Source organism: Scyliorhinus canicula, chromosome 11 (assembly GCF_902713615.1).
Source record: "Scyliorhinus canicula chromosome 11, sScyCan1.1, whole genome shotgun sequence".
Taxonomy (NCBI): domain Eukaryota; kingdom Metazoa; phylum Chordata; class Chondrichthyes; order Carcharhiniformes; family Scyliorhinidae; genus Scyliorhinus; species Scyliorhinus canicula.
The window spans coordinates 24,574,898-24,599,496 of NC_052156.1; the positions used below are offsets into that span (position 1 = coordinate 24,574,898).

The 24,599-nt window shown below is 45.5% G+C and overlaps 2 protein-coding genes across 6 annotated transcripts in view; one reads left to right on the top strand and one right to left on the bottom strand.

The window, feature by feature from the left end:
• LOC119973940 (centromere protein P) overlaps nt 1-24,599 on the bottom strand; it is a 400,035-nt gene that overhangs the window by 40,402 nt on the left and 335,034 nt on the right. The gene's annotated exons all lie outside the window — the stretch shown is intronic.
• ecm2 (extracellular matrix protein 2, female organ and adipocyte specific) overlaps nt 1-24,599 on the top strand; it is a 50,440-nt gene that overhangs the window by 14,691 nt on the left and 11,150 nt on the right. For all 3 annotated transcript variants that reach the window (XM_038812596.1, XM_038812595.1, XM_038812594.1), the window contains exons 2-7: nt 362-667; nt 5,974-6,162; nt 7,156-8,016; nt 11,275-11,390; nt 17,401-17,536; nt 18,540-18,697. In XM_038812596.1, the coding sequence (XP_038668524.1) occupies nt 382-667; nt 5,974-6,162; nt 7,156-8,016; nt 11,275-11,390; nt 17,401-17,536; nt 18,540-18,697 (1,746 nt within the window). In that variant the 5' untranslated portion in view covers nt 362-381. The remainder of the gene's footprint in view (nt 1-361; nt 668-5,973; nt 6,163-7,155; nt 8,017-11,274; nt 11,391-17,400; nt 17,537-18,539; nt 18,698-24,599) is intronic.

Genomic DNA, 24,599 nt, shown 5'->3' on the forward strand with positions numbered 1-24,599 from the left:
GCAAAATATGATTAATAATTAGCTGGTTTTGACTGTACTAGACAACATGAAGTGATTGGCCATCTAACTATCAGATAATTAAAAACATTTTTCATAAAATGCGATTAATTTGAGCATAATTCAACCAGATTTTCCACTTTGATATTGTGAATAAACTATTGGTTACAGTGTATATTATTCAGTTAAATTCAAACAGGCTGTTTCTTGACAAACCCTCCACAGTTCAGTCCTTTAATAATATATATAAGTTGCCACTTATATGAACAGACAATTGAAATTAACATTATGAAGCTTAATTTAGCTGGGACTTAACTGGAAGTAAAAGTTTATGAAACCCGTGTTTTTTCCCCCTTACTTACAGGTGGTCCTTAAAGAAAAACAATGAATGTAAACACTTTTGTTTTTCTCTTCCTACTTCTCAACCTGTGTGAGATTCTTGGCAAGAGGGAAAATAAGGCAACAAAAAGTGGTCAGAGGAGCAGGCTCCGCCTTCAAAGCCGACAACATGTTGGCTTTGTGAATCGCAATTTGACCAGACAAACCAAACAAAGGCATTCACACTCTCCTGCAACATTTCTGAATGTTAACACAGATGGAAGTATGACAACCTTCCTTGACTCATATCTAGGCGTTGATGAAACTGAGTCCATCTACAATGTATTACCAGGTGAGTGAAAACCAGATAACAGAAGTACCATCTCACCCACTATCATATCCATGAAGGCAAAAATCATCATGGTTCAAGGAAAATGTATTGCCTTCATTAAACATTTTAAGTTTTTTTGTTTTGGAAATATAGTAAACTGAGAATTTCCCATCACATTGTATTATTCCCATGCCTGTGTTTCCCCATTTAAATTAAAAAGATAAATGCTAGTTATAGATTAACACCAATCAGAAAATCTGAATATATTATAAATGTAATGCCCTGTAGCTTTGCAATTGCATGAAAAATACTGTAAGGCTCTATCATCTCTTCATACAGATTAAACATAAGTCAATTGTTTAGCACCGGGCTAAATCGCTGGCTTTGAAAGCAGACCAAGGCAGGCCAGCAGAACGGTTCAATTCCCGTACCAGCCTCTCCGAACAAGCGCCGGGAATGTGGCGACTAGGGGCTTTTCACAGTAACGTCATTGAAGCCTACTTGTGACAATAAGCGATTTTCATTTCATTTCATAATCAGACTGACTACAAGTACAAGACCTAGTTATTGGGCAGCACGGTAGCATAGTGGCTAGCACAATTGCTTCACAGCTCCAGGGTCCCAGGTTCGCTTTGCGGCTTGGGTCACTGTCTGTGCGGAGTCTGCACGTTCTCCCCGTGTGTGCGTGGGTTTCCTCCCACAGTCCAAAGATGTGCAGGTTAGGTGGATTGGCCATGCTAAATTGCCGTTAGTGTCCAAAATTGCCCTTAGTGTTGGGTGGGGTTCCTGGGTTATGTGGATAGGGTGGAGGTTGGGCTTGGGTAGGGTGCTCTTTCAAAGAGCCGGTGCAGACTTGATGGGCCGAATAGCCTCCTTCTGCACTGTAAATTCTATGATTCTATGATCTGATAAAACTATATCCAACCTATTCAAAAATGTGTTGTGAGCTATTGGAAAGGATAGATTATGAAACATTCTCCCTACAACTGCAATATTGGTCAACTGCAATAGATTAACATCTGCCACATGTTTTTATGTAACATACACAGAAATATGACATTTTATATTTCTGCTGATGTCAGATTGCCACTGCTATACTAAAAACACATTTTATTATTTTAAAGCCTTCTGTGACTACTTGGGTTTAAATTGAAACCTTGCATAAACAGATGGGTTGTCTCTTGAGCAACCATTTCCTTACCAGTCTCTATCAGGAGAGCAATCACACCTTCCAGTAAACTTAAAGAGAACTGTAAATGGATTTGATTCCCTTTTCGTGATCAGAAGATGATCTATTCACCACACAAACCACGTCCATAACATATGCTCAGTCTATGTCCGTTCTGCACACTTGAAAAAATGTCTTCTCACACCGTTCTTGGGGCCAGAAAGTGAAATGAAAATATGTAAAAGGTCATCAGCAATGAGTTAAGATTTGTATGGCTTTGTATCGATCTTTATTTGTGTAACTGTAATAATCAAAATTAGAAATGTTACAAAACTGTGCATGTTATACTATAGAAAAATGTGTAGAAACACAATGCTAAAATGGAATCCCTAACACCAAAGGCTTGACGAATGATCTTACATTGGTCAAGTAATTAACCAGCATTTGCCATTTAAAGTGTTTTTTGAATCTATACAATTAAGTAGGAATAAAATAAGAATAAGAATAACAAAGGTCAAGGCCTTTTATTTTTACTAAAAGAAAAAATGATGCTCAAATTATTTGAAATGAACCTTGATTGAAACAGACAGGGCAGGATTCTCCCCTACTCGGCAGGGTGGGGAGTCCTGGCGGGCAGAGTGGCGTGAACCATTCCGGCGTCGGGCCACCCCAAAGGTGCGGAATCCTCCGCATCTTCAGGGGCTAGGCCCGTCCCGGAATGGTTGGCGGCCCACCGGCCGGCGGGAAAGGGGCTTGGCGCCACGCCAACTGGTGCCGAAGGGCCTCAGCCGGCCGGCGCGAGTCGGCGCATGCGGGGGAGCGCCAGCCCGTGCTGGCGTCATCCCCGCGCATGCGCAGAGGGATTCGCCTCCGCACCGGGAATGGCGGAGAACCACGGCTTCCGGTACGGAACAATAGAGTGCCCCCACAGCACAGGCCCGCCCGTGGATCGGTGGGCCCCAACTGCGGGCCAGGCCACCGTGGGGGCATCTCCTGGGGCCAGACCCCCCGCAACCCCCCAGGAACCCGCCCGCGCCGCCAGGTCCCGCCGGTAAGGGACCTACTCTAATTTACGCCAGCGGGACCGGCAGAGAACGCGCGGGTCTTCGGCCCATCGCGGGCTGGAGAATTCGGTCAGCCCCGAGGCCCATTGAGTCACACCAGACCCCGCCATTCTCCAAGGCGGGCGCGCAACTCACGGCGGGGCAATTTTTTGGGGGGACGGGGGAATCAGGAGGACGGCGGGGGTGGGATTCACGCCGCCCCCTGCGATTCTCCCACCCGGCGGGGGAGAATCGCCGGGGGTCAGCGTGAATCCCGCCATCCTCCAAAACCTGCCCCAGCGTGAGTCGCGCCGCTTGCCTCGGAGAATGGCAGGGTCCCGCGCGACTCTATGGGCCCCGGGGCTGTCCAAATTCTCCGGCCCGCGATGGGCCGAAGTCCCGCCCGTTCTTTGCCAGTCCCGCCGGCGTAAATTACAGTAGGTCTCTTACCGGCGGGACCTGGCGGCGTGGGCGGGCTCTGGGGGGGTCGCGGGGATCTGGCCCTGCGAGGTACCCCCACGGAGGCCTGAACCGCGGTTGAGGCCCACCGATCCGCGGGCGGGCCTGTGCCACGGGGGCACTTTATTGTTCCGCACCGGAGGCCGTGGTCCTCCGCCATTCCCGGTGCGGAAGTGAATCCCCTTTGCGTGTGCGCAGGGATGACGCCAGCACGCGGTGGCGTTCCCGCGCATGCGCCGACTCGCGCCGGCCAGCTGAGGCCCTTCGGCACCAGTTGGCGTGGCGCTAAGCCCCTTTCCCGCCGGCCAGCGGGGCGCCAACCACTCCGGGGCGGGCCTAGCCCCTGAAGGTGCGGAGGATTCCGCACCTTTGGGGCGGCCCGACGCCGGAGTGGTTCACGCCACTCCGTCCCACCGGTACCCCCCGCCCCGCCGGGTAGGGGAGAATCCCGCCCCCTATTTAACTTTTGCATGATTGTAGATTTCCCACTTTGGTTACACTGTTCCCTAAATAAATGCATAATTCTCCCAGAACCAGTCTGCCCCTGTTGGCCTGCTTCTTTTTTCCTTTTCCAAACCAACTTCACTGTAAGGGTTACAATGGAGATTCGTTCTCTCTAGCCTAAACTAGGTGAATCTTCTAGTTTCCTTTAAATCTTCGCTAACTTGCTCTCTTCAATCTGAGCATGAGTTCCCACCCACGTTCTGTGTGATGGATAATATGGCCAGCATTTTCTCTATTTCAGGTGTGGGACTAAATTTCAATAATACACGTTTTTTGCTACAGATTGATTTATGTCTGTGAAGTACAGTGATATCTTAAGAAGCCTGTTAACTCTATACTACAAACTCGTGCTGGATTCTTCGTGGCCCCTCACAAAACCCTGTTTGCTACTTTGAAGTTTCATCATAGCCATATATATTTTTTCCACTGATTCCACTCTGGTTCAGGTGCAGCTTATCCCAGTGATACAGCTCCTTCCTGTCAAAACACTGATGTCAGTGTCTTTTGAAATAAAACCCTTTCTTCCCATATCAACAAAGTCTTTCAACAAAGCACTCACCTTCCTGATCTGCCTGGCCCTATGCCAATTACCGCATGGCTTGGATAGTAATCCTATGAATAAAGTCCTGTTTTTTTAAATATATGTCTTATGTTCCCTTAGCAGGACTTCCTCCTTTATTGTGTCAATGTCATTAATTTCAGCACAGGCCATGGCCATTGGTCACCCTTCCGCTTTCTAAGCTCCTCTCTAGGTGCACTAAGCTGTCCTTTATCCTTGCACCACCTGAGCAGACCATTCTGATCGCTGCAAAAAACAAAGTGATGCTTATTTATCTCCCCAATTCTCGAGCCCTCTGCACTCTCTGTCCCACCTTGTGTGGACTGCTTCATGCTCCACAGGGCCATCCACCTTGCATTTTTATCCTCACAGATCACAAATATAAACAAGTATACAGATGTAAACATTAAACCAGGGGTGGGCAAACTATGGCCCGCGGGCCGCATGCGGCCCGCCAAAGGTATTTCTGCGGCCCTCCAAGTCATTAAAAAAAAAAAAAAAAAATTTTTTTTTTTTTTTATTATTTTATTAAAAAAAATTTTTTTTTTTAAGGTTAATGGGGGGGGGGGGGCTGTTGGGTTACTTACTGGTATAGGGTGGATACGTTGACTTGAGTAGGGTGATCATTGCTCGGCACAACGTCGAGGGCCGAAGGGCCTGTTCTGTGCTGTACTGTTCTATGTTCTATATGAGGCACCCAGAATCATAACCGGGTGAAGTAATTATTTTACTTAATATACTATGCGGCCCTTTGTGAATTGTGAATTTCTGAATGTGGCCCTTGCACGGAAAAGTTTGCCCACCCCTGCATTAAACAATTTTTATTTTTTGGGAGTCACTATGGTGCATCAATATTATTGTCATAAAACCTCTGAATCATATTCTGTTGAAAGGTCACACTCAAACATGAACCTTATTTTTTCTTTATTAGATGTTGATCACTTTACATATTCTCAAACACAAGGCAATAAAAGGTTGTTGCAGAGACAAGTAATTATTTAACTTTACATCATGCTGCTGGTGCCAACCTGGCACCATGGTAGTGCCCTTGCCAGCTGGCAGTGCCACCTGGGCACCTTGGTAGTGCCAGGATGGCATCCTGGTGGCACTGCCAAGGTGCCAGACGGGCCAGGACACCACCCTGCCCAAAAAGTATGCAGCTGGGGGTCTCCGAACCCCTTGGAGACCTTTCTGTCTGGTCCCCATTTGTCGGTAGCAGTACAAAACGGCGCTCGCCCGAGGTCTCTGAGGCAAAGGGATTGAACCCCAAATCCTCAGGTACCTTGGGAATCTGCACACTAGAGTGAGACTTACTACCTTACTCTAATATGCAGATTTGCCAAAAAGTGACCCTGCCCACAAGGCCCCGCCTATTGTGGGCGGAATCCAGCTGGCAACGTCTCATGAGATTGCATTGAATTGCGCGAGGCGTTGCGAGCTGGGTGGATCCTGGGAGCGGGGTCTCCCGGCTTTCACCGGCTACGCTGTGCCACAGAGAGCTGCTTTTCCGGTGCATTGTGGCCGGAAGATCGTGCCCCATGTATTTCAACAGACCCATAAGAATGATTTACTTTTGTTTAATTTTTATCATTAGGTAGACAAGGACATTGCAAAGCAAATGGGATGATCATGTATGACAAGGCAGTCTGGTCTCCAAAGCCATGTCTAACCTGTCTGTGTTCAAGTGGAAAAGTAGTTTGTGATGAAATGAGCTGCCCCATCTTAAAGTGTGCAAGGACCAGAATACCAACAGGAGAATGCTGCCCAATTTGTGCTTCATTTGGTATTTCCTCATTCTTTATTCAGCTTTTATCTGTGATTTAAAAGTCAAAATGTTTATGAACTTAGGATTGTTTTCTGCATCTGTTCATATTTGTAAACAAACTATCATTGAAACCTGGTATAAATGATAAGATGGCTATTTCAACAATGTTAACAAGTGTTGTAAAATAATTGAGGATAACATATATTTGCTTGGAAACATTTCCTTTACATTAATAAAGAGCACGTGAAAAAAATCACTTAACTGCACATTGCTTAATATAAAGAACTATATTTGTACCTCAAAGATTCAATTAGGCCCAACATACAGTAGCTATATTCAATGCTTGCCAAATATAATTGCATTATTATTCAAAAAGCAACGCAACACGAAAAGCTATACATGCTCTTAATTGTTTTGTAGCTACTGCATGTTAAAGCTGCAAAATTATTTTTGTGTTAAATCCACAGCAAATTATGTGATTACATTCTTCTGGAGCAAGGTCATTATAGCAGCTGTTCAGACAATGGTCAGTGTGACTTGCACTATTTTCTGCTGGCATTACTGCACATCTGATGGAAAAATATATGGAGTAGTAATGCTGCCACTTAATCTTGATATTTATATAATATCCATAGCCTATTTCCGAATGAAATAGCACAAACCCTTAATTACAACGTTATTATTTGCTCCATCCATAACTCTATATTTTTGCATTGCTTATTCTTGTCTTATGGCTGATTTCCATTTCTAATAGAAGTAACACAGTTAAAACACAGCAAAAGTGACGCTCATTAATTATTAATTTTATCAACTAACCAAAGAAAATATATTCCAAGTATGAAATAAATCCACATAAAGTTTCCCTTTGTTGTTCACGTTATTTTATTCATTGCAAGAACGTCATGATGTACAACTATACTATCATGCCTCCTTTACATTTTGTTTAGTGATTTTCATAATTGATTATTAATTATTTGATTAACAGTTTTAAACTTTATGGTGATTCCACAGAGCCAAATGATCCAAGTGAAACATATCATCCAGTGATCCGCAGTAATCAATATGAGTACACAGAACAAGAAGAACGACTAAGGAGAGAAAAAGAAGAATCAGAAGTGCAAAACAGAAAAGCTGAGGAGCAGAAAAGGAATGAAGTAAAAAAGCATCATGATGAAAAGAAGCAAATAGAACTTGAAGAATCCCAACACAAGGAAGAAACGCTAATACAAATGGAAGAGGAAAAACCTCAAAAGGTGTTGCCAGAGGAACAGAAAAATTTACATGAAGAAATTCAGGGGAGTATTGTAAAGGAAAAAGTGCAACAACTTGAAAAAGAAATGGGAAATCATTCAAGAACAGTAGAAGAGGAAGAAGAACAGGATAATGAATATGATGAATATGTTGAATATAATGATCACAACGAGGATGATGAGGAGCAGCAAGTGGAGGGACAAGAGGAGGAGAAAGAACAGAAGGAGGGGGACAAGGAAGGTGAGGAGGAAGAACAGGAGCAACAAGTGAAGGAACAAGAGAAGAAGGTGGAGAAGGCAGAGGATAAAGAGATGGAGGAAAAAGAGGAGCAGAAGGAAGTGGAGGAGGAGGAAATAGAGGAGGAAGAACAGGAAGAGGAAGCTCAGGAGGAGGAGCAAGAGAAGGAGTTTGAGGAAGAAGATGATAATGTAGAATATTCTGGGTTTTCATTATTTCCTTCCATATTAGGATCAATTCTATATCATCCAGATGAAGAACCCCCCAGATTTTCTCCCCCAGCTGGCTGCGATATCACAGATGTCACTGTAAACTGCTATAATGCTAAATTGACTCAAATACCTCCAATTAGAGATCTGGAGCTGACAAATCTATATCTTGCAGGTATCAACACATTTTTTATATGTATTACATTTTAACAATAATTATTTTACTTGTGAAATTTAAGTTGCTTAAATGGTTTCTAAAAGATGCCAAAAAAGGAAAGTTAGTATTCATTAGAATGTTTTATATCAAATCAAGTTTATACAGTAGTCCCCCTTTATAACGCGGGTGTTGGGGGTCCAAGACAGCCACCCGCGTTGCATCCGAGCCGCGGATATCCACGATGGGGGTTTTAAATTTATTTTAAAATCTATGCATGCGCTTCCCATTATGAGTCTACGGGGGGGGGCAGGGGGAGAGGTCAGACCCCCGTAGACTCACAATGGGAAGTGCATGCATAGATTTTTAAATAAATTTAAAACCCCCATCGTGGGTCTAATTAAAACAAGCACTGCTGCATTTTTAACAACTTAAAAGTTGGATTGGAGGGAGAGAGCAGCCGGCAGTGTCAATTTCAGCGGCCGGCTGATTGTTTCAGTGAGAGAGCAGCTTCCCTCTCCGGATCAAAGTGAGCCGGCCGCTGAAATTGACACTGCCGGCTGATTGGAGGGAGAGAGCAGCCGGCAGTGTCAATTTCAGCGGCCGGCTCACTTTGATCCGGAGAGGGAAGCTGCTCTCTCACTGAAACAATCAGCCGGCCGCTGAAGTTGACACTGCCGGCTGCTCTCTCCCTCCAATCAGCCGGCAGTGTCAATTTCAGCGGCCGGCTGATTGTTTCAGTGAGAGAGCAGCTTCCCTCTCCGGATCAAAGTGAGCCGGCCGCTGAAATTGACACTGCCGGCTGATTGGAGGGAGAGAGCAGCCGGCAGTGTCAATTTCAGCGGCCGGCTCACTTTGATCCGGAGAGGGAAGCTGACAGTTGGGGTCCATAAGCCCCCCCGCCGTATATCGCGAACCTCGGTATTGCGGAGCGCGGTATAACGGGGGACTACTGTATCTACTCAGGGTACCAGGTCCGGCATTGAGGGCTGGTTTAGCACAGGGCTAAATCGCTTGCTTTGAAAGCAGACCAAGGCAGGCCAGCAGCATGGTTCAATTCCCGTACCATCCTCCCCGAACAGGTGCCGGAATGTGGCCACTAGGGGCTTTTCACAGTAACTTCATTTGAAGCCTACTTGTGACAATAAGCGATTTTCATTTCATTTGGAATACCTGTAAGACATTCTGCGAAGATGGTCTTTAGACGTATTTCGGATAGTGTGCTGGATCAAATGCAGTAACATTGCAAGCACATAGGGTTATTTTCCTTGGGCAGCTATTCTTTTTAAATGGTAGGAAACAAACAGAATAGTTTAATTTCTAACAGTAAAAGGTTTTCATACTGATTTTCAAAAATCTCCAAAAGAGCTAAAGGATGTCTGGATAATTTTAAACTTGCCTAGATAAGATGAAGTTATAATACATGTGGTGCTAAAACCCAAGTCTAGTCGTGTCTCATCCTCTGCTTTCTCTATGCTCAGGCATCAGAAGGTCTCTTGACTCAAGTTATAGGGCGTGATCTAATGGCTGTGTTGTGCTGGGCTGTGTCACGTTGCCGTGAATCCGAGCGAGATGGTTAGATCATGGGAGAGTTGGGGCACCAGGTGCTGATCAGTTACCGATCTAACCGGCCCACTCCTTTTGGTGATTTCCCCAGCCCGCCACTGTGGCAAGAAACCACTAATCACCAATTAAGGCCAATCTCCATCTCATTAATGGGAAGAACCCCCTATCTAATGGCCTCCTCTGATCTAACCGGCTCCCCAAGAGCGGTCACACGGGTGCCGATTAGTACTGGTCCACACAAATGTGGACTAGGCATCATGGCACCTGTGGAGGTCTTCTGGGTCATCTGAGGCCCCCCGAGTGGTCAGATAGGAAGGGTGGCCCCCTGCCCTCCCTCTGGAAAATGGGCACCATTGTACTGCCAGGCTGGTACCTAAGCACTGCCACAAAACCTGCGGCAGCACTCCCAGGGTGGCACTGCCAAGAATCAGGGCCTGAGGATCTGTGCCTGTGAAAGGAAGGTGGGGCGGCATGAAGGATGGGGGTGCTGGGCGGGTATGAAGGGGCCTCTGGAACATTGGAGGGGGAAGGGCGAGGTCCTGGAAGCGGAGGGCAAAAGGGTGCATGGGAAGGTCTGAAAAAGGGGCCCCTCAGCAATGCTATAGTGGGTTGCCATCACTTAGGGGGTTGTGGGGCAATGCCCATTTGTGTGTGTGGGGTAACATTTCCCATGGGTGCGGGGGACCCACAAGCCCACCTTTTCAAAATGGCGGCCTGATCTTGGAGGAGCTGGTCTGACCAGCCCGATCTCCAAGGAGCCGCGAGTTCAGCTCCAGTGATGAAAATAATTCTGAGTGTTGGCTTGACTAGGAACAAACTCCATAGTGTCCAAAAATATGTTTAAGTGTGGTTAGATAGAGGTGGGGAACTCGCCAACTGCGACGGAGGGAAACTCCCAGCAAATCCCACCACAAATGACGCTTAGAACCTTTCCATTAGAGCTTGCTGATAGTGTTGTTCTGCTTTCGTGCAGAGCTGAAATTGCTTTGTCCGACGTGGCTGCTGTACAACTATTGCAATAAACTGTTAACTTCTTTACTGAAAAGAAAATAAACTCTATAGCCCCAATTTGTTTCATTTCCTTAGCATATTTTGATTTTCTCTTATTTTTATTTTCAGAGTAGCATCCTTGCTCTATGCCTATCATTTCTTTTCTTGCCCAATCACCATTCCCTGTAAAACTAACTTTTCTGTTATTTAATCTCTCACTTTCACCCTATCACAAACCTTCCTTTTGTCCCACCAACCCTTGTTCAAAACCTATTATGTTTCTAACATTTCTCAGTTGTGAAGAAAGGTCATCAGCCTGAAATGTTCACTCTGTTTCTCTCTCTACAGATGCTGCCTGATCTGCTGATTATTCCAGCATTTTCTGTTTTTATTTCAGATTTCCAGAATCTGCAGTATTCTGCTTTTCCATTTGTATAAAAATTACTTCAGCGCAGTAAAATAAAACTACTGAACTGTTAATAACACTTACAAATACAGAAAAATATCCTTTGGCGACTGATGCTGCATATTTCTTATCCTTTCTAGACAAGCTACTGGAAACCTTAGCAGCTCGATTCCCGGCTGGTTTTGAGCAACCTTTAAGCGCAAATTTTATTTTAATTCAATGGGATGTTATGATAAAATATTATGATTTATAATACTCCCACATGGTCAATCAATCTACAATGAATGTACAAACGTCAACATTTTCCACCCTTACAGGAAATTCAATCACTGCTATTCCAGCAGGAGCATTCAATGGGATTCCTAATCTCAAACTGATTGACCTGAGCAGAAATAAGATTCATTCCTCAAACATAGATCCAGCAGCATTTAAAGTAAGTTTTACAAGTTATTTTAAAACAATTGTCACTAAATATTTCAAATCAACTATGTAAAAGGATTTATGGCAACTTTATTTTGACTATGTTTTCTTAACAAGGTTCATTATAAACACAAGAAACATGTGTAGATTGTAGATTTACAAGATTATTGTTCACGACAGGAGTAAGTGGTCGAGCTTTAATAAGTAGTGTAAATAAATGTTAGCTGTGTTAATGAACTTAGCTTCTGTGGTCTTTGTGAACACTACGACATCTATCTGATATCAGAATCACAAAGAACACCACAATCTCCACAGGAGAAAATAATTTATCAGGTTCCATTCCATTAATTCAAACAATTTCACTTTTTAATCACCTCAGCTGGATCATTGCTTAACCTTCCAAAGGCAAGAAAATATGAACAAACAAGCCCAAGAAATAGTTTTGTCACTGGACTAATAACCCAGAGGCCCAGGGCATAATGCTCTGGGGACCTGAGTTCGATTTCCCACCACGGCAGATGGTGGAATTTGAATTCAATAAAAATCTGGAATTAAAAGTCCAATCACGACCATGAAACCATTGACGATTGGTGTAAAAATCCATCTGGTTCACTAACGTCCCGTTAGGGAAGGAAATCTGCCATCCTTACATGGTCTGACCTACATGTGGCTCCAAACCCACAGCAATGTGGCTGACTCTGAAATGGTCGAGCAAGCCACTCAGCTTAAGGGCAATTAGGGATGGGAGACCAATTCTGGCCCAGCTAGTGATACAGACACTGAGAGAACAGTCATCCAAAAATGAAATCCTGCAATTTATTTTTTTGTTTTTACAAACATCTAGGTGACCATTGAGCTAATTATGTAATGAAGTGATGCAAAATATGATTCTCAAAACTATATTCTCGTCTCAATAAGTATATCAAAAGGAGAGAAAGTATATGCTGCCCTATAAAGTGGCATCATCTCTGTCGAACAGGAGCCCTGCCCCACCAAAGTAATCCAGACAATGAACTAATTTCTCAACCTCAAGACCTGAAGTGGGGGTATGGGTCTTTGTGAGAAAGAGGGAAGATATTATGTCTTTGTTCAAAAACATTTGCAAGGATAAGCCTAGCAATTACAGACCAGTCAGCTTAACTTCAGTGGTAGGGATGCTTTGAGGAACAATTATTCCAGATAGAATTGGTAGTCACATGGAAGAGCCAGCATGGATTTCTAAAGGGGAAATCATGTTTAACTAACATACCGGAGTTTTTTGAAGAAGTAACAGAACGTGTCGATGAGGGTAATGCTATTGATGTGATGAAGAAGGAATTTCATTTTTTCAAAAAAATAATTTTTATTCAAGTTTTCAAATTTTTTTTAACCAACAACAGAATAAAAAAATAATAAGAACAGTAACCCCCCCCACTTATACACAGACAATAAATTAACAGAAATAATTAACATAAGAACAAATATATACGCCCAACAAAGGAAAAAACAAACGAACCCCCCCCGGGTTGCTGCTATAACTGACCATCATCTAACGCTCCGCCAGGAAGTCTAGAAACGGTTGCCACCGCTGAAAGAACCCTTGCACCGACCCCCTTAAGGCAAATATGACCCTCTCCAGTTTGATAAACCCAGCCATATCGCTGACCCAGGATTCTACGCCCGGGGGCCTTGCACCCTTCAATTGTAGAAGAATCTTGCGCCGGGCTACCAGGGACGCAAAGGCCAGAATACCGGCCTCTTTCGCCTCCTGCACTCCCGGCTCCACTGCTACCCCAAATATCGCGAGCCCCCAGCCCGGCTCCACCCTGGTGCCAACCACCCTTGATAGCGTCTCCGCGACGCCCCTCCAAAAACCCTCCAGCACAGGGCATGCCCAGAACATGTGGGTGTGGTTTGCTGGGCTCCCCGAACACCTGTCCTTTCTCAAAAGAACCAGGTCAGCCTTGCCCGTCATGTGCGCCCTATGCAGCACCTTAAATTGAATTAAGCTGAGCCTTGCGCAAGAGGAGGAGGAATTCACCCTCCCAGGGCATCCGCCCACGTCCCCTCGTCGATCAACTCTCCTAGTTCCTCCTCCCACTTACCTTTTAGCTCTTCCACCGAGGCCTCCTGCATCACTTGATAGGTTGCCGAAATCGTCCCCTCACCAACCCACGTCCCCGAAAGCACCCTGTCCTGAACCCCTCTTGACGGCAACAGTGGAAACTCCGCCACCTGCCGCCTAACAAACGCCCTTACCTGCATGTATCTGAAGGTGTTCCCCGGGGGGAGGCCAAACCTCCCTTCCAACTCCCCCAGGGTCGCAAACTTCCCATCGACAAATAGGTCCTCCATCCGCCTAATACCTGCCCTGTGCCAACTCAGAAACCCTCCGTCCATTCTCCCTGGGACAAACTGGTGGTTCCCCCGTATCGGGGACCAGACTGAAGCCCTCACCTCCCCCCTATGCCGCCTCCATTGCCCCCAAATTTTGAGGGTAGCCGCCACCACCGGGCTCGTAGTATACCTCATTGGGGGAAGCGGTAGCGGCACCGTCACCAGGGCCTCCAGACTCGTGCCCACACATGACGCCGTCTCCAGCCTCTTCCATGCTGCCTCCTCCCCCTCCATCACCCACCTACGTATCATCGCCACGTTGGCGGCCCAGTAATACCCACAGAGGTTAGGCAGTGCCAACACCCCCTATCCCTACTCCGCTCCAGGAACACCCTCCTCACCCTCGGGGTCTTCTGCACCCACACAAACCCTATAATGCTCCTATTGATCCGCCTGAAAAAAGCCTTAGGAATCAGGATAGGGAGGCACTGGAACAAGAACAAAAACCTCGGGAGTACCGTAATTTTGACTGACTGGACCCTACCCGCTAGGGAGAGTGGCAGCGCATCCCAACTCTTGAACTCCTCCTCCATCTGCTCCACCAGCTTTGTGAAGTTAAGCCTGTGTAAGGCCCCCCAGCTCCTGGCTACCTGGACCCCCAGGTACCTAAAACTCCAATCCACCCTCTTCAGCGGGAGCTCCCCAATCCCCCTCTCCTGGTCCCCTGGATGTACTACGAACAGCTCGCTCTTCCCCACATTGAGCTTATACCCAGAGAAATCCCCGAACTCCCTAAGGATCCTCATCACCTCCGGCATCCCCCCCACCGGGTGCGCCACGTACAACAGTAGGTCATCCGTGTATAACGACAGCCGATGCTCCCCCCCCCTGCACTATCCCCCTCCAGTTCCTCGACTCCCTCAGCGCCATGGCCAGAGGTTCAATCGCCAGCGCAAAGAGCAGGGGAGACATGGGGCACCCCTGTCTCGTCCCCCGGTACAGTCGGAAATTCTCCGACCTCCTTCCATTCGTAGCCACACTCGCCACCGGGGCCTCGTATAGCAGACGTACCCACTTAACGAACCCCTCTCCAAACCCAAACCTTTTCAACACCTCCCATCCCACCCTATCAAAGGCCTTCTCCGCATCCATCGCTGCCACTATCTCCGCTTCTCCTTCCACTGCCGGCATCATTATAACTTTCAGGAGCCTCCGTACATTAGCATTCAACTGCCTCCCTTTCACAAAACCCGTTTGATGCTCGTGTATGACCTGCGGCACAATGTCCTCAATCCTCATGTCCAATATCTTTGCCAGCAACTTTGCATCTACATTTAGGATGTTCTTCGTCACATAGATCTACATCTATATGACCCACGTTATAGGGGATCCTTATCCCGCTTCAGGATCAGGGAGATCAGCGCCCTAGACATCGTTGGGGGCAGAGCCCCCCCCCTTACCTTGCCTCATTAAAGGTCCTAGTGAAGAAGGAATTTCAAAAGGCATTCGATACAGTGCCACACAACAGTAACAATATGGATACTAGATTAGCTGAGTAATAGGAAACAGTGAGTAATGGTCAATGCATATTTTCGGGATGGAGGAAAGTTTGTAGTGGAGTTTCTCATGGGTTGGTACTGGGACCCTTGCTTTTCCTGATATATATTAATGATCTAGATCTTGGTGCACAGGAGACAATTTCAAAGTTTGCGGATGACATAATATTTGGAAGCCTTGTAAACTGTGTTTGCTGTGAGGACAGTGTAGAACTTCAAAAGCACATAGTTAGTAGAGTGGGTAGATAGGTAGCAGATGAAGTTCAGTGCAGAGAAGTGTGAGGTGACGAGTTTTGTGACGAAGAACATGGGCAGACAATATAAACTAAGGGGTAAAATTCTTAATGGGTTGCAGGAGGAGAGGGACCATGATGGATATGTGCTTAGGTCATTGAAGGTAGCAGGACAGATGGAGAGAGCAATTAATAAAGCATACATTATCCTGGGCTTTCTTAATAGGGGCATAGAGTACAAGAGCAAGGAGAATATGCTGAACTTATTCAGTTCATAGTTATACCTCAGATGGAGTATTGTGTACAGTTCTGAGCGCCACATTTTAGGAAGGATGTGAATGCATTAGAGAGAGTGCAGAAGAGGTTTACAAGCATAGTTCCAGGGATGAGAAACGTCAGTTATGAGAATAGATTGAGAGGTTGGGACTGTTCTCCTTGGATGCACTCCTCACTGCTGTGAAACCCGCAGTGGGGGTTCGCCATTGGCGGGACCGGAAGATTCCACCTCCCAGTATGAACGGCCGGAAATTTATGGGTGAAAGGCGGGTTCCCCCAAGTCGGCTTTCACACCCAGGGGGAGGAGGTTTGAAGAGAGAGTCTGATGATTGTTGGGGGCGGTTAGGGTGGGGTGGTGGTGAAGAAGAGTTAAACTTCAGTGCTGATCAGACTGCCTTTTAAAGATGGCGCCCTCATTTCTGTCGAACTGGAGCCCTGCCCCACCAAAGTTACAGTGTAAACCACGCCCACTCGATTTCTTTCTCAAAGAGGCACAAAATCTGGGGTGAAAACTGGTTTGTGCAACTGGAGAGCTATATGCCAGTTTTCAGTCTGAGCCTGACTTTGAAATAATATGCTAAGATTTTGCCCAATGACTCTAAGACAATGAGAAACACCAAGGAAAATTCACCTATATTTATCACTACTTTTCCACTATATTTCAGAAATATTATAAGTTAGAATAACTTTTGATCCTGAATAAAGATTAAACTTTTACAGGAAATAATCCTGTGCTGACATGAGATAATGGGCAAGATCTAACGGAAAGGTTTCTGGGTGGAATCTACCGGTCTCATTGCGACAGAAAAGCAGCGCAGCGCAACACGACTGGTAGATGCTGGGAGATCCCACTTTGGGGATCTACCCGGTTCGCACGCCTCACGAGATCTAATGCCATCTTGAGAGACATTGCAATGTGAATCTCATCAAAATGGATGGGACTACTTTCTGGCAAATCTGCATATTAGAGTGAGACAGCTAGTCTCACTCTACTATGTGTTTCTGAGATCTAGCCAAGGCGTGAGATCTAATTCCCTTGTCTTGGAGCGAGCGCTGTTTGGTGCTGGTCTCTGAGGAGCAGACAGAACGGCATTCGTGGGGGTTTCCCAGGAGCTTGGAAGCCCCCAGGCTAACGGCCACGTTGTGCACTCGCTCAAGAGCGACGTGGACGTAAAATCGCGCCCATTGTTTTTGAGCCACTGACCACAAACAGTACTCTTGCCACCTGCATCTCTCACTTGGGTATTATTTATGACTGAATTACAGTGTGGCAATCTTGAATTTTTATTAGATACCAAATTCAGCTTCCAATCTAATCTTCACTTGGGGGGAGGGGGGAATCCAAATTTGCATATTTAAGTGAGCAGTTAAGCTAGTTTAATAGTCCCGTTTGATAGCGGTGTCTTTCTTTGCCCAAGAGGAACCGAGAAACACCCTGCTAAATATGCCCAAAACGGGACTGTTTCTTTCCCCATTAAGTGGCACTCGTAGTCTCATATTTCAACACATTAATGGTTGATTGCATAAAATAAATATTGGTTGAACATTGACAAATAGATTTATGTCTTCAGCTGAATCACATGAATAATAGTATTGGCATACAGGTACGTTTTAATTAAAACTATATGTTTTTTTCCCCCAGAGATTAAAAAAACTGGAACGCTTATACATGGATCAAAATTTGTTGATCCGGATCCCTCTTCAACTCCCTCGAACACTTGTTGAATTAAAGTTAAATGACAACCTTCTTCAACGATTGGATGAAGAAGATTTCCAAGGTATTTCTCTTTTAAATATTTAGGGGTAGGGTTTCAGCTTTGGTGCAGTTTAACTAATATAGCTGAAATTTGGGCTATCTAGTCAAACCCTGTAAATAATTTGATTTTAAATAAGTGAGGATTACTTTTACATCCACACAGAGCCTTTTATTAGTTATACGTGTGTAATGTAGTCAGTTTGTTAGTATATTAGGAATAAAATTATATTCAAAAGCTTTTTAAACATGTCAATTGGTGTCTCTACACCTTTCTCAAAGACCTGCAAACGTGTGCACTTAGCAGAAACTCCCAATTGAGATTAATTTGATTTTAGGACGTGGTCAATTTTTAAACTAGTCCAAAACATTGCAGAAACTCAATTTGCATTGAACATGATTTATGCTTGTAAGTCCATATTTTTTTTAAGCTGGTTTGGCTGATTTCAGGTGAATTTTGATGAACAAAATGTGTGACTCACTAAAATTTGAGGCCCTAATATTGATGCAGCAAACACCATAGAAATATCTTAAAAGTAATGATGTTCTTTAAGTATTGCAACAGAAATACAGAATTCTGCAACACAATTCTCCATTTTGTAATTAAATATGAGATACAGAAGATAGAAAGCTGTTTATTTTGTATATATCTTTGGGTGAAATTATTCTGCAGGTTCCATTGGAGTGAAGAACAATTTTCATGAGTAAATGCAATCTTTAAGAAAATATTAAATACATTTCAGTTAAGTACAATAAAATTACTATGCTGTACATTTTAGCTTAATAGATTTCTAATCTATTTCTGAGCTAAGTATGCAGATTAGTATTTGTAAATTTCAAGCAAATGTCACCTTGTGCATCACACATTAAGTGTTTTAAAGCTAAAAGTTCAATTGCAATACAGATTATGTTACATATGTTATTTTGGGATGGTATGGCAAATTTATGAATGACAAACAGAACAAAATCAAGCAGGATACTGTAAATATGTGTGACCAATTGCATAATCTTCTATTAAAATTCAACAGGTCTAAGTAAAATAGTCAACCTGGACCTGGAAGGTAATAAGCTGAGTGAAGGTAATGTTCAACCATTGGTCTTCAGACCTCTTAAGCGCCTGGCTTACTTACGACTGGGAAAAAATAAATTTAGAATCATACCACAAGGTCTTCCTCCTTCCATCGAGGTAAAGAAAGACTCTTAAGTTTCCTCTCATTCAAATTATTATTGAATTGCTTTGAGATTCTATATTGAGAAATATGTCTGCGTATGATTATGTCCCTGCGCAAATGATTCACAGCAAAGCTAAATTGTCAGAAGTAGCTACTGTAAATGTAATGATGCTAATTATACTTTTAAACATGATGTGGAGATGCCGGCGTTGGACTGGGGTGAGCACAGTAAGAAGTCTTACAACACCAGGTTAAAGTCCAGCAGGTTTGTTTCAAACACGAGCTTTCGGAGCGCAGCTCCTTCTTCAGGTGACTGGAGAGGTATGATCCAGAAACATTTATACAGTAGTCCCCCGTTATACCGCGCTCCGCAATACCGCGGTTCGCGATATACCGCGGGGGGGCTTATGGACCCCAACTGTCAGTTGTGTCAATTTCAGCGGCCGGCTCACTTTGATCCGGAGAGGGAAGCTGCTCTCTCACTGAAACAATCAGCCGGCCGCTGAAATTGACACTGCCCGCTGCTCTCTCCCTCCAATCCAACTTTTAAGTTTTAATATTTCTGATTGGAGGGAGAGAGCAGCCGGCAGTGTCAATTTCAGCGGCCGGCTGATTGTTTCAGTGAGAGAGCAGCTTCCCTCTCCGGATCAAAGTGAGCCGGCCGCTGAAATTGACACTGCCGGCTGATTGGAGGGAGAGAGCAGAGAACACAGGAGGAGGTCATACGGGCCTCTGCAAGACCAGCATGGTCTCACATCGCCCCTCCCCTCTGTAGCTGGGGTTCAGGCTGTGGCTGCTGGGATACAGGCTGTGGCTCCTGGGGTACAGGCTGTGGCTGCTGGGCTTCAGGCTGTGTCTGCTGGGGTACTGTGGCTGCTGGGGTACAGGCTGTGGCTGCTGGGGTTCAGGCTGTGGCTGCTGGGGTACAGGCCGTGGCTGCTGGGGTACTGATTGGAGGGAGAGAGCAGCCGGCAGTGTCAATTTCAGCGGCCGGCTGATTGTTTCAGTGAGAGAGCAGCTTCCCGCTCCGGCCGCTGAAATTGACACTGTTTTAATTAGATCCACGATGGGGGTTTTAAATTTATTTAAAAAGCTATGCTAGCGCTTCCCATTGTGAGTCTACAGGGGTCTGACCTCTCCCCCCGCCCCCCGTAGACTCACAAGGGGAAGCGCTAGCATAGATTTTTAAATAAATTTAAAACCCCCATCGTGGATATCCGCGGCTCGGATGCAACGCGGGTGGCTGTCTTGGACCCCAACACCCGCGTTATAAAGGGGGACTACTGTATAGACAAAGTCAGCGATGCCGGACAATGCTTGGAATGCGAGGATTTGCAGGTAATCAAATCATTAAAGATCCAGAGAGAGGGATAATCACAGGTTAAAGAGGTGTGAATTGTCTCAAGCCAGAACAGTTGGTGGAATTTTGCAAGTCCAGGCCAGATGGTGGGGAGTGGATGTAATGCGACATGAATCCAATATCCTGGTTGAGGCCGCACTCATGTGTGCGGAACTTAGCTATAAGTTTTTGCTCGGCAATTCTGCGTTGTCGCGTGTCCTGAAGGCTGCCTTGAAGAACGCTTACCCGGAGATCAGAGGCTGAATGCCCTTGACTGCTGAAGTGTTCCCCGACTGGAAGGGAACATTCCTGCCTGGTGATTGTCGCACGGTGCCCGTTCATTCGTTGTCGCAGTGTCTGCATGGTCTCGCCAATGTACCACGCTTCGGGACATCCTTTCCTGCAGCGTATGAGGTAGACTACATTGGTCGAGTCGCACGAGTATGTGGCGCATACCTGGTGGGTGGTGTTTCCACGTGTAATGGTGGTATCCAAGTCGATGATCTGGTATGTCTTGCAGAGATTGCCCTGGCAGGGTTGTGTGGTGTCGTGGTCGCTGTTCTGAAGGCTGGGTAATTTGCTGCAAACAATGGTTTGTTTGAGGTTGCGCGGTTGTTTGAAGGCCAGTAGTGGTGGTGTGGGGATGACCTTGGTAAGATGTTCATCTTCATTGATGATGTGTTGAAGGCTGCGAAGAAGATGTCGTAGTTTCTCCGCCTGGACTTGCAAAATTCCACCAACTGTTCTGGCTTGAGACAATTCACACCTCTTTAACCTGTGATTATCCCTCTCTCTGGATCTGTAATGATTTGATTACCTGCAAATTCTCGCATTCCAAGCATTGTCCGGCATCGCTGACTTTGTCTATATAAATGTTTCTGGATCATACCTCTCCAGTCACCTGAAGAAGGATCTGTGCTCCGAAAGCTCGTGTTTGAAACAAACCTGTTGGACTTTAACCTGGTGTTGTAAGACTTCTTACCATACTTTTAAAGACTCAGATTGTATGATCAATTTGAGTTTGAAACAAAACTTTAGTACTGTTATACCGCCAATTCACTGTGAGACCGTGAGAACGAGTGAATAGGCTTTATTATCCATGAACTCGTCTGCCAGTGTCGGCTGTACAAATGAGTACCACCCACAGGTGGCTGGTCTACATATCGTCCCGGTGGAGGGTGGAGCCACTGGGGTTCCAGTACAGTACCTGGAAGTAGACTGGATCATCATTTCCAGGTCATAGGTCACAGCACTATACAGACAGTTCATACTTAGGTGAATACATTCACCACAAGTACATTTCAATGTGCATACCAAACAGTGCAGGATTTAGTTGTCAAAAATTAATCAATTACAAAACCTAGATGATGCCATATTCGAAGTGTCCAAGAACCTTTTCAATTATTCATACTGCATTCAATAAGTAAATCATTAAAAACTAATAATCGACCCATGTAAGCCCAAGTGCAATAATTCTAAATGTATAATCCAATAGTTTTATGTGCGAGTTCAGTTGTAGGTCTCTCACGTTGGCCTCAGTAGAATCATGGAATGGTTACTGCATAGAAGGAGCCCATTTGTCCCATTGTGTGACCCTGATAACTCTCTACAAGAACTCGGGTTCAGGTCCCACACCAGGATTCAAGCACATAATCCATACAGATGTTTCTGACTTTTGCAAAGAGCTGTGATTTGGATGAGGAGTTAAGCTGAGGTCATATCTGCACTCTCAGCTAAACGTTACAAAAAAATCTCATGGCTGTAGAGCAGGGAGGTTTACTTGGAAGACAATTTTTAAAAGGCAAAGTATCACAGCTGCTGTAAATCTGAAATATCGCAGCAAGTCGACAGTATCAGGGAAGAGAATCAAAGTTAACATTTCAGGTCAGTGACGTTTATCAGAACTGGAAAATATTCTAGATGTAAAACATTTTTAGTAAGTATAGAGGCAGAGAATGGTAGGAAAAAAAGTAGCTTTGCGATAGGGTGGAAGGAAGAAGAGATTAAATGACAAAAGGAATGGTGGAACAAGGCAAAAGTGTGGGGAAAAAATGGAACAAAGCAAAGGAAAAAAAGATGGGACTAGTAGAGTTCTAAACTAGTAGAGGGCAGCACGGTAGCCTTGTGGATAGCACAATCGCTTCACAGCTCCAGGGTCCCAGGTTCGATTCCGGCTTGGGTCACTGTCTGTGCGGAGTCTGCACGTCCTCCCCGTGTGTGCGTGGGTTTCCTCCGGGTGCTTCGGTTTCCTCCCACAGTCCAAAGATGTGCAGGTTAGGTGGATTGGACTTGATAAAATTGCCCTTAGTGTCCAAAATTGCCCTTAGTGTTGGGTGGGGTTACTGGGTTATGGGGATAGGGTGGAGGTGTTAACCTTGGGTAGGGTGCTCTTTCCAGGAGCCAGTGCAGACTCGATGGGCCGAATGGCCTCCTTCTGCACTGTAAATTCTATGAAATCTATGAAAATGGCAATAGTAAGATCATTGTCAGTCGCTGCTTTCCAAAGAAAACAGGAGCGGTAGTTATGATATGAAATTGTTGAACTTGGAAGTTGAATAGTAGGCTGTAAAGTGCACAATCAAAAGATAAAATGCTGTTCTCTGAACTTCTGTTAACCTTCATCGGAGTGGTGCAGGAGGCTAAGGGCAGGGAAGTGCGAGCAGGGTGGAGAGTTATAATTATACCACTATGGTTGACAGAGCCCTCAAATGTGTCTGCCCCATTTCCTACACTTCTGCCTTCACTCATTCCCGTTCCTCCCGCAACTATTAGAGTGTTCCAAATCTCCCCAGTTTCCTTCCCACTAACCTCCATGTTCAATGGATCACTTTTTCCACTACATCCAGCACTAGGTCCATATACACCGTCCCCCCTCAGCCCTTTCAACATTCTGAAAGGCCAGTTCCCTAAGCGACACCCTGACCTGCCCTTCCATCAACCATAATATCAGCTTGCATTCTATTGGCATGCTCCTGTGCAACCACAGTCTCTTGCTCATTTTCAAGTACAACAATTTCATATCATAACCACTGGTCCCATTTTTTCAGACAACAGATACACTAATGATTCCACTGTTGCCATTTGCCACTCTTCTAGATCCATCTTTTGGGTGGAATTTTATAACTGAGTGTCAACTCAGATGGGAAAAGTGGTGTGCTGCCCACCGGCTCCACAGCTGATGTTTCCCGCCATATTTTTTGACATTTAGTTAAAAATTATTCAGGGGACATGCCCTAAAACGTCACTCTGGTGGGGCAGAGCCCCAATCTAAAAAAAAGATCCCCCCACGGATGTGTCACTTGTGAATTTGATTAAGGTTGTTTCTGTGCTGTGATTTGTAGTCAATGAGGAGACGGGTACTTGCCCAGGACTTTTTATAATCCTCCAGTGCACATCCTGAAAATCCCGTTGCCAATCCAAACGGAGCCTCTGTAGCCAATCATGACCCAGCAAACATGGTCCGGGGCCCCACAATATTACCAAGGGTTGCTTGACGGAATGTCTGTAGGCAACTGGGGTCATTGTTGTTCCCGCAATGGCTAGGGGTTCCCTCGTGTAGGTTGCCAACCTTACTACAAATGTCCTGCAAGTTCAACTGCTGGATTCCTGTCTTGATCTTTCTGAACTTCTGCCACTGAGATTGCAACCCCCATGTCAAGCTCCATTTCTAGCGAGTGACCATTCACCTTGACAGTGACTTTAAAGGGCAACCCGCGGCGTGGCGATGCAATTCAATATCATGAAGTTGTCTTCGTCAGGCTTCTCTATGTGGAAGGTCCTGGCTCGAGGTGCGCACCTCCCTTGACAAGGGCGACTCGCTTGGTGGCTGACCCGCCGTTGTATATCTCTGTGGTTCCTCCGGCCACAGGTGCCGTATCTCTGTGGATCTTCCTCCATTGATTCTGGGGAGGTGTCTTGCCTGGTTGCAGCGGCCCTCAGCCAACGGGCCTGGTCCTGACGGTATTTGGGCAAGAGTGGTATCCCAGATGTCCCACTACGACAGGATGTTGCTCATCTGAATTGGGATGTCCTATGCAATTCACCGCCGTCTATAACACCCCCCGGAGCTCCTCTACTCCTTTATCCGCGCTTTACAGTGAGATCTTGATGGCCTTTTTTAGGTCCAGCAAATGGCTCGGTCAGCACTTTCTGCTACTTTGCCATGTTGTGTACACCGCATATAAAGCGGTCTTGTAGCATCTCGGGTAGGGATGGCCCGTAGTCGTAGTGTTCCATCAGTGTGCCTAACCGTGCTAAAAAAAACTCCTTAACAGGCTCCCCTGGCCATGTTAAATCAATATCATTTGACACCGACGGCTTGGGGTCACAGTGATTTGTCACGAGAGCCACTAATTCCTCGATCGTCATGGAGTCTGGGGCCGCAGGGTAGTTAAGCTCTTTATGATGCTGAAACTGGAGGCCCCACAGACAGTCAATAGAATAATCTTCTGGTGATTTTCCCCAGTAATTGCATTTGCCCTGAAGAAATAGAGCATATGCTCCGAGTACTGAGCCCAATCTTTCACATTCACATCAAACATGTCGAGTTTGGGGTCTCTGTGGGGCATTTGTGAAAC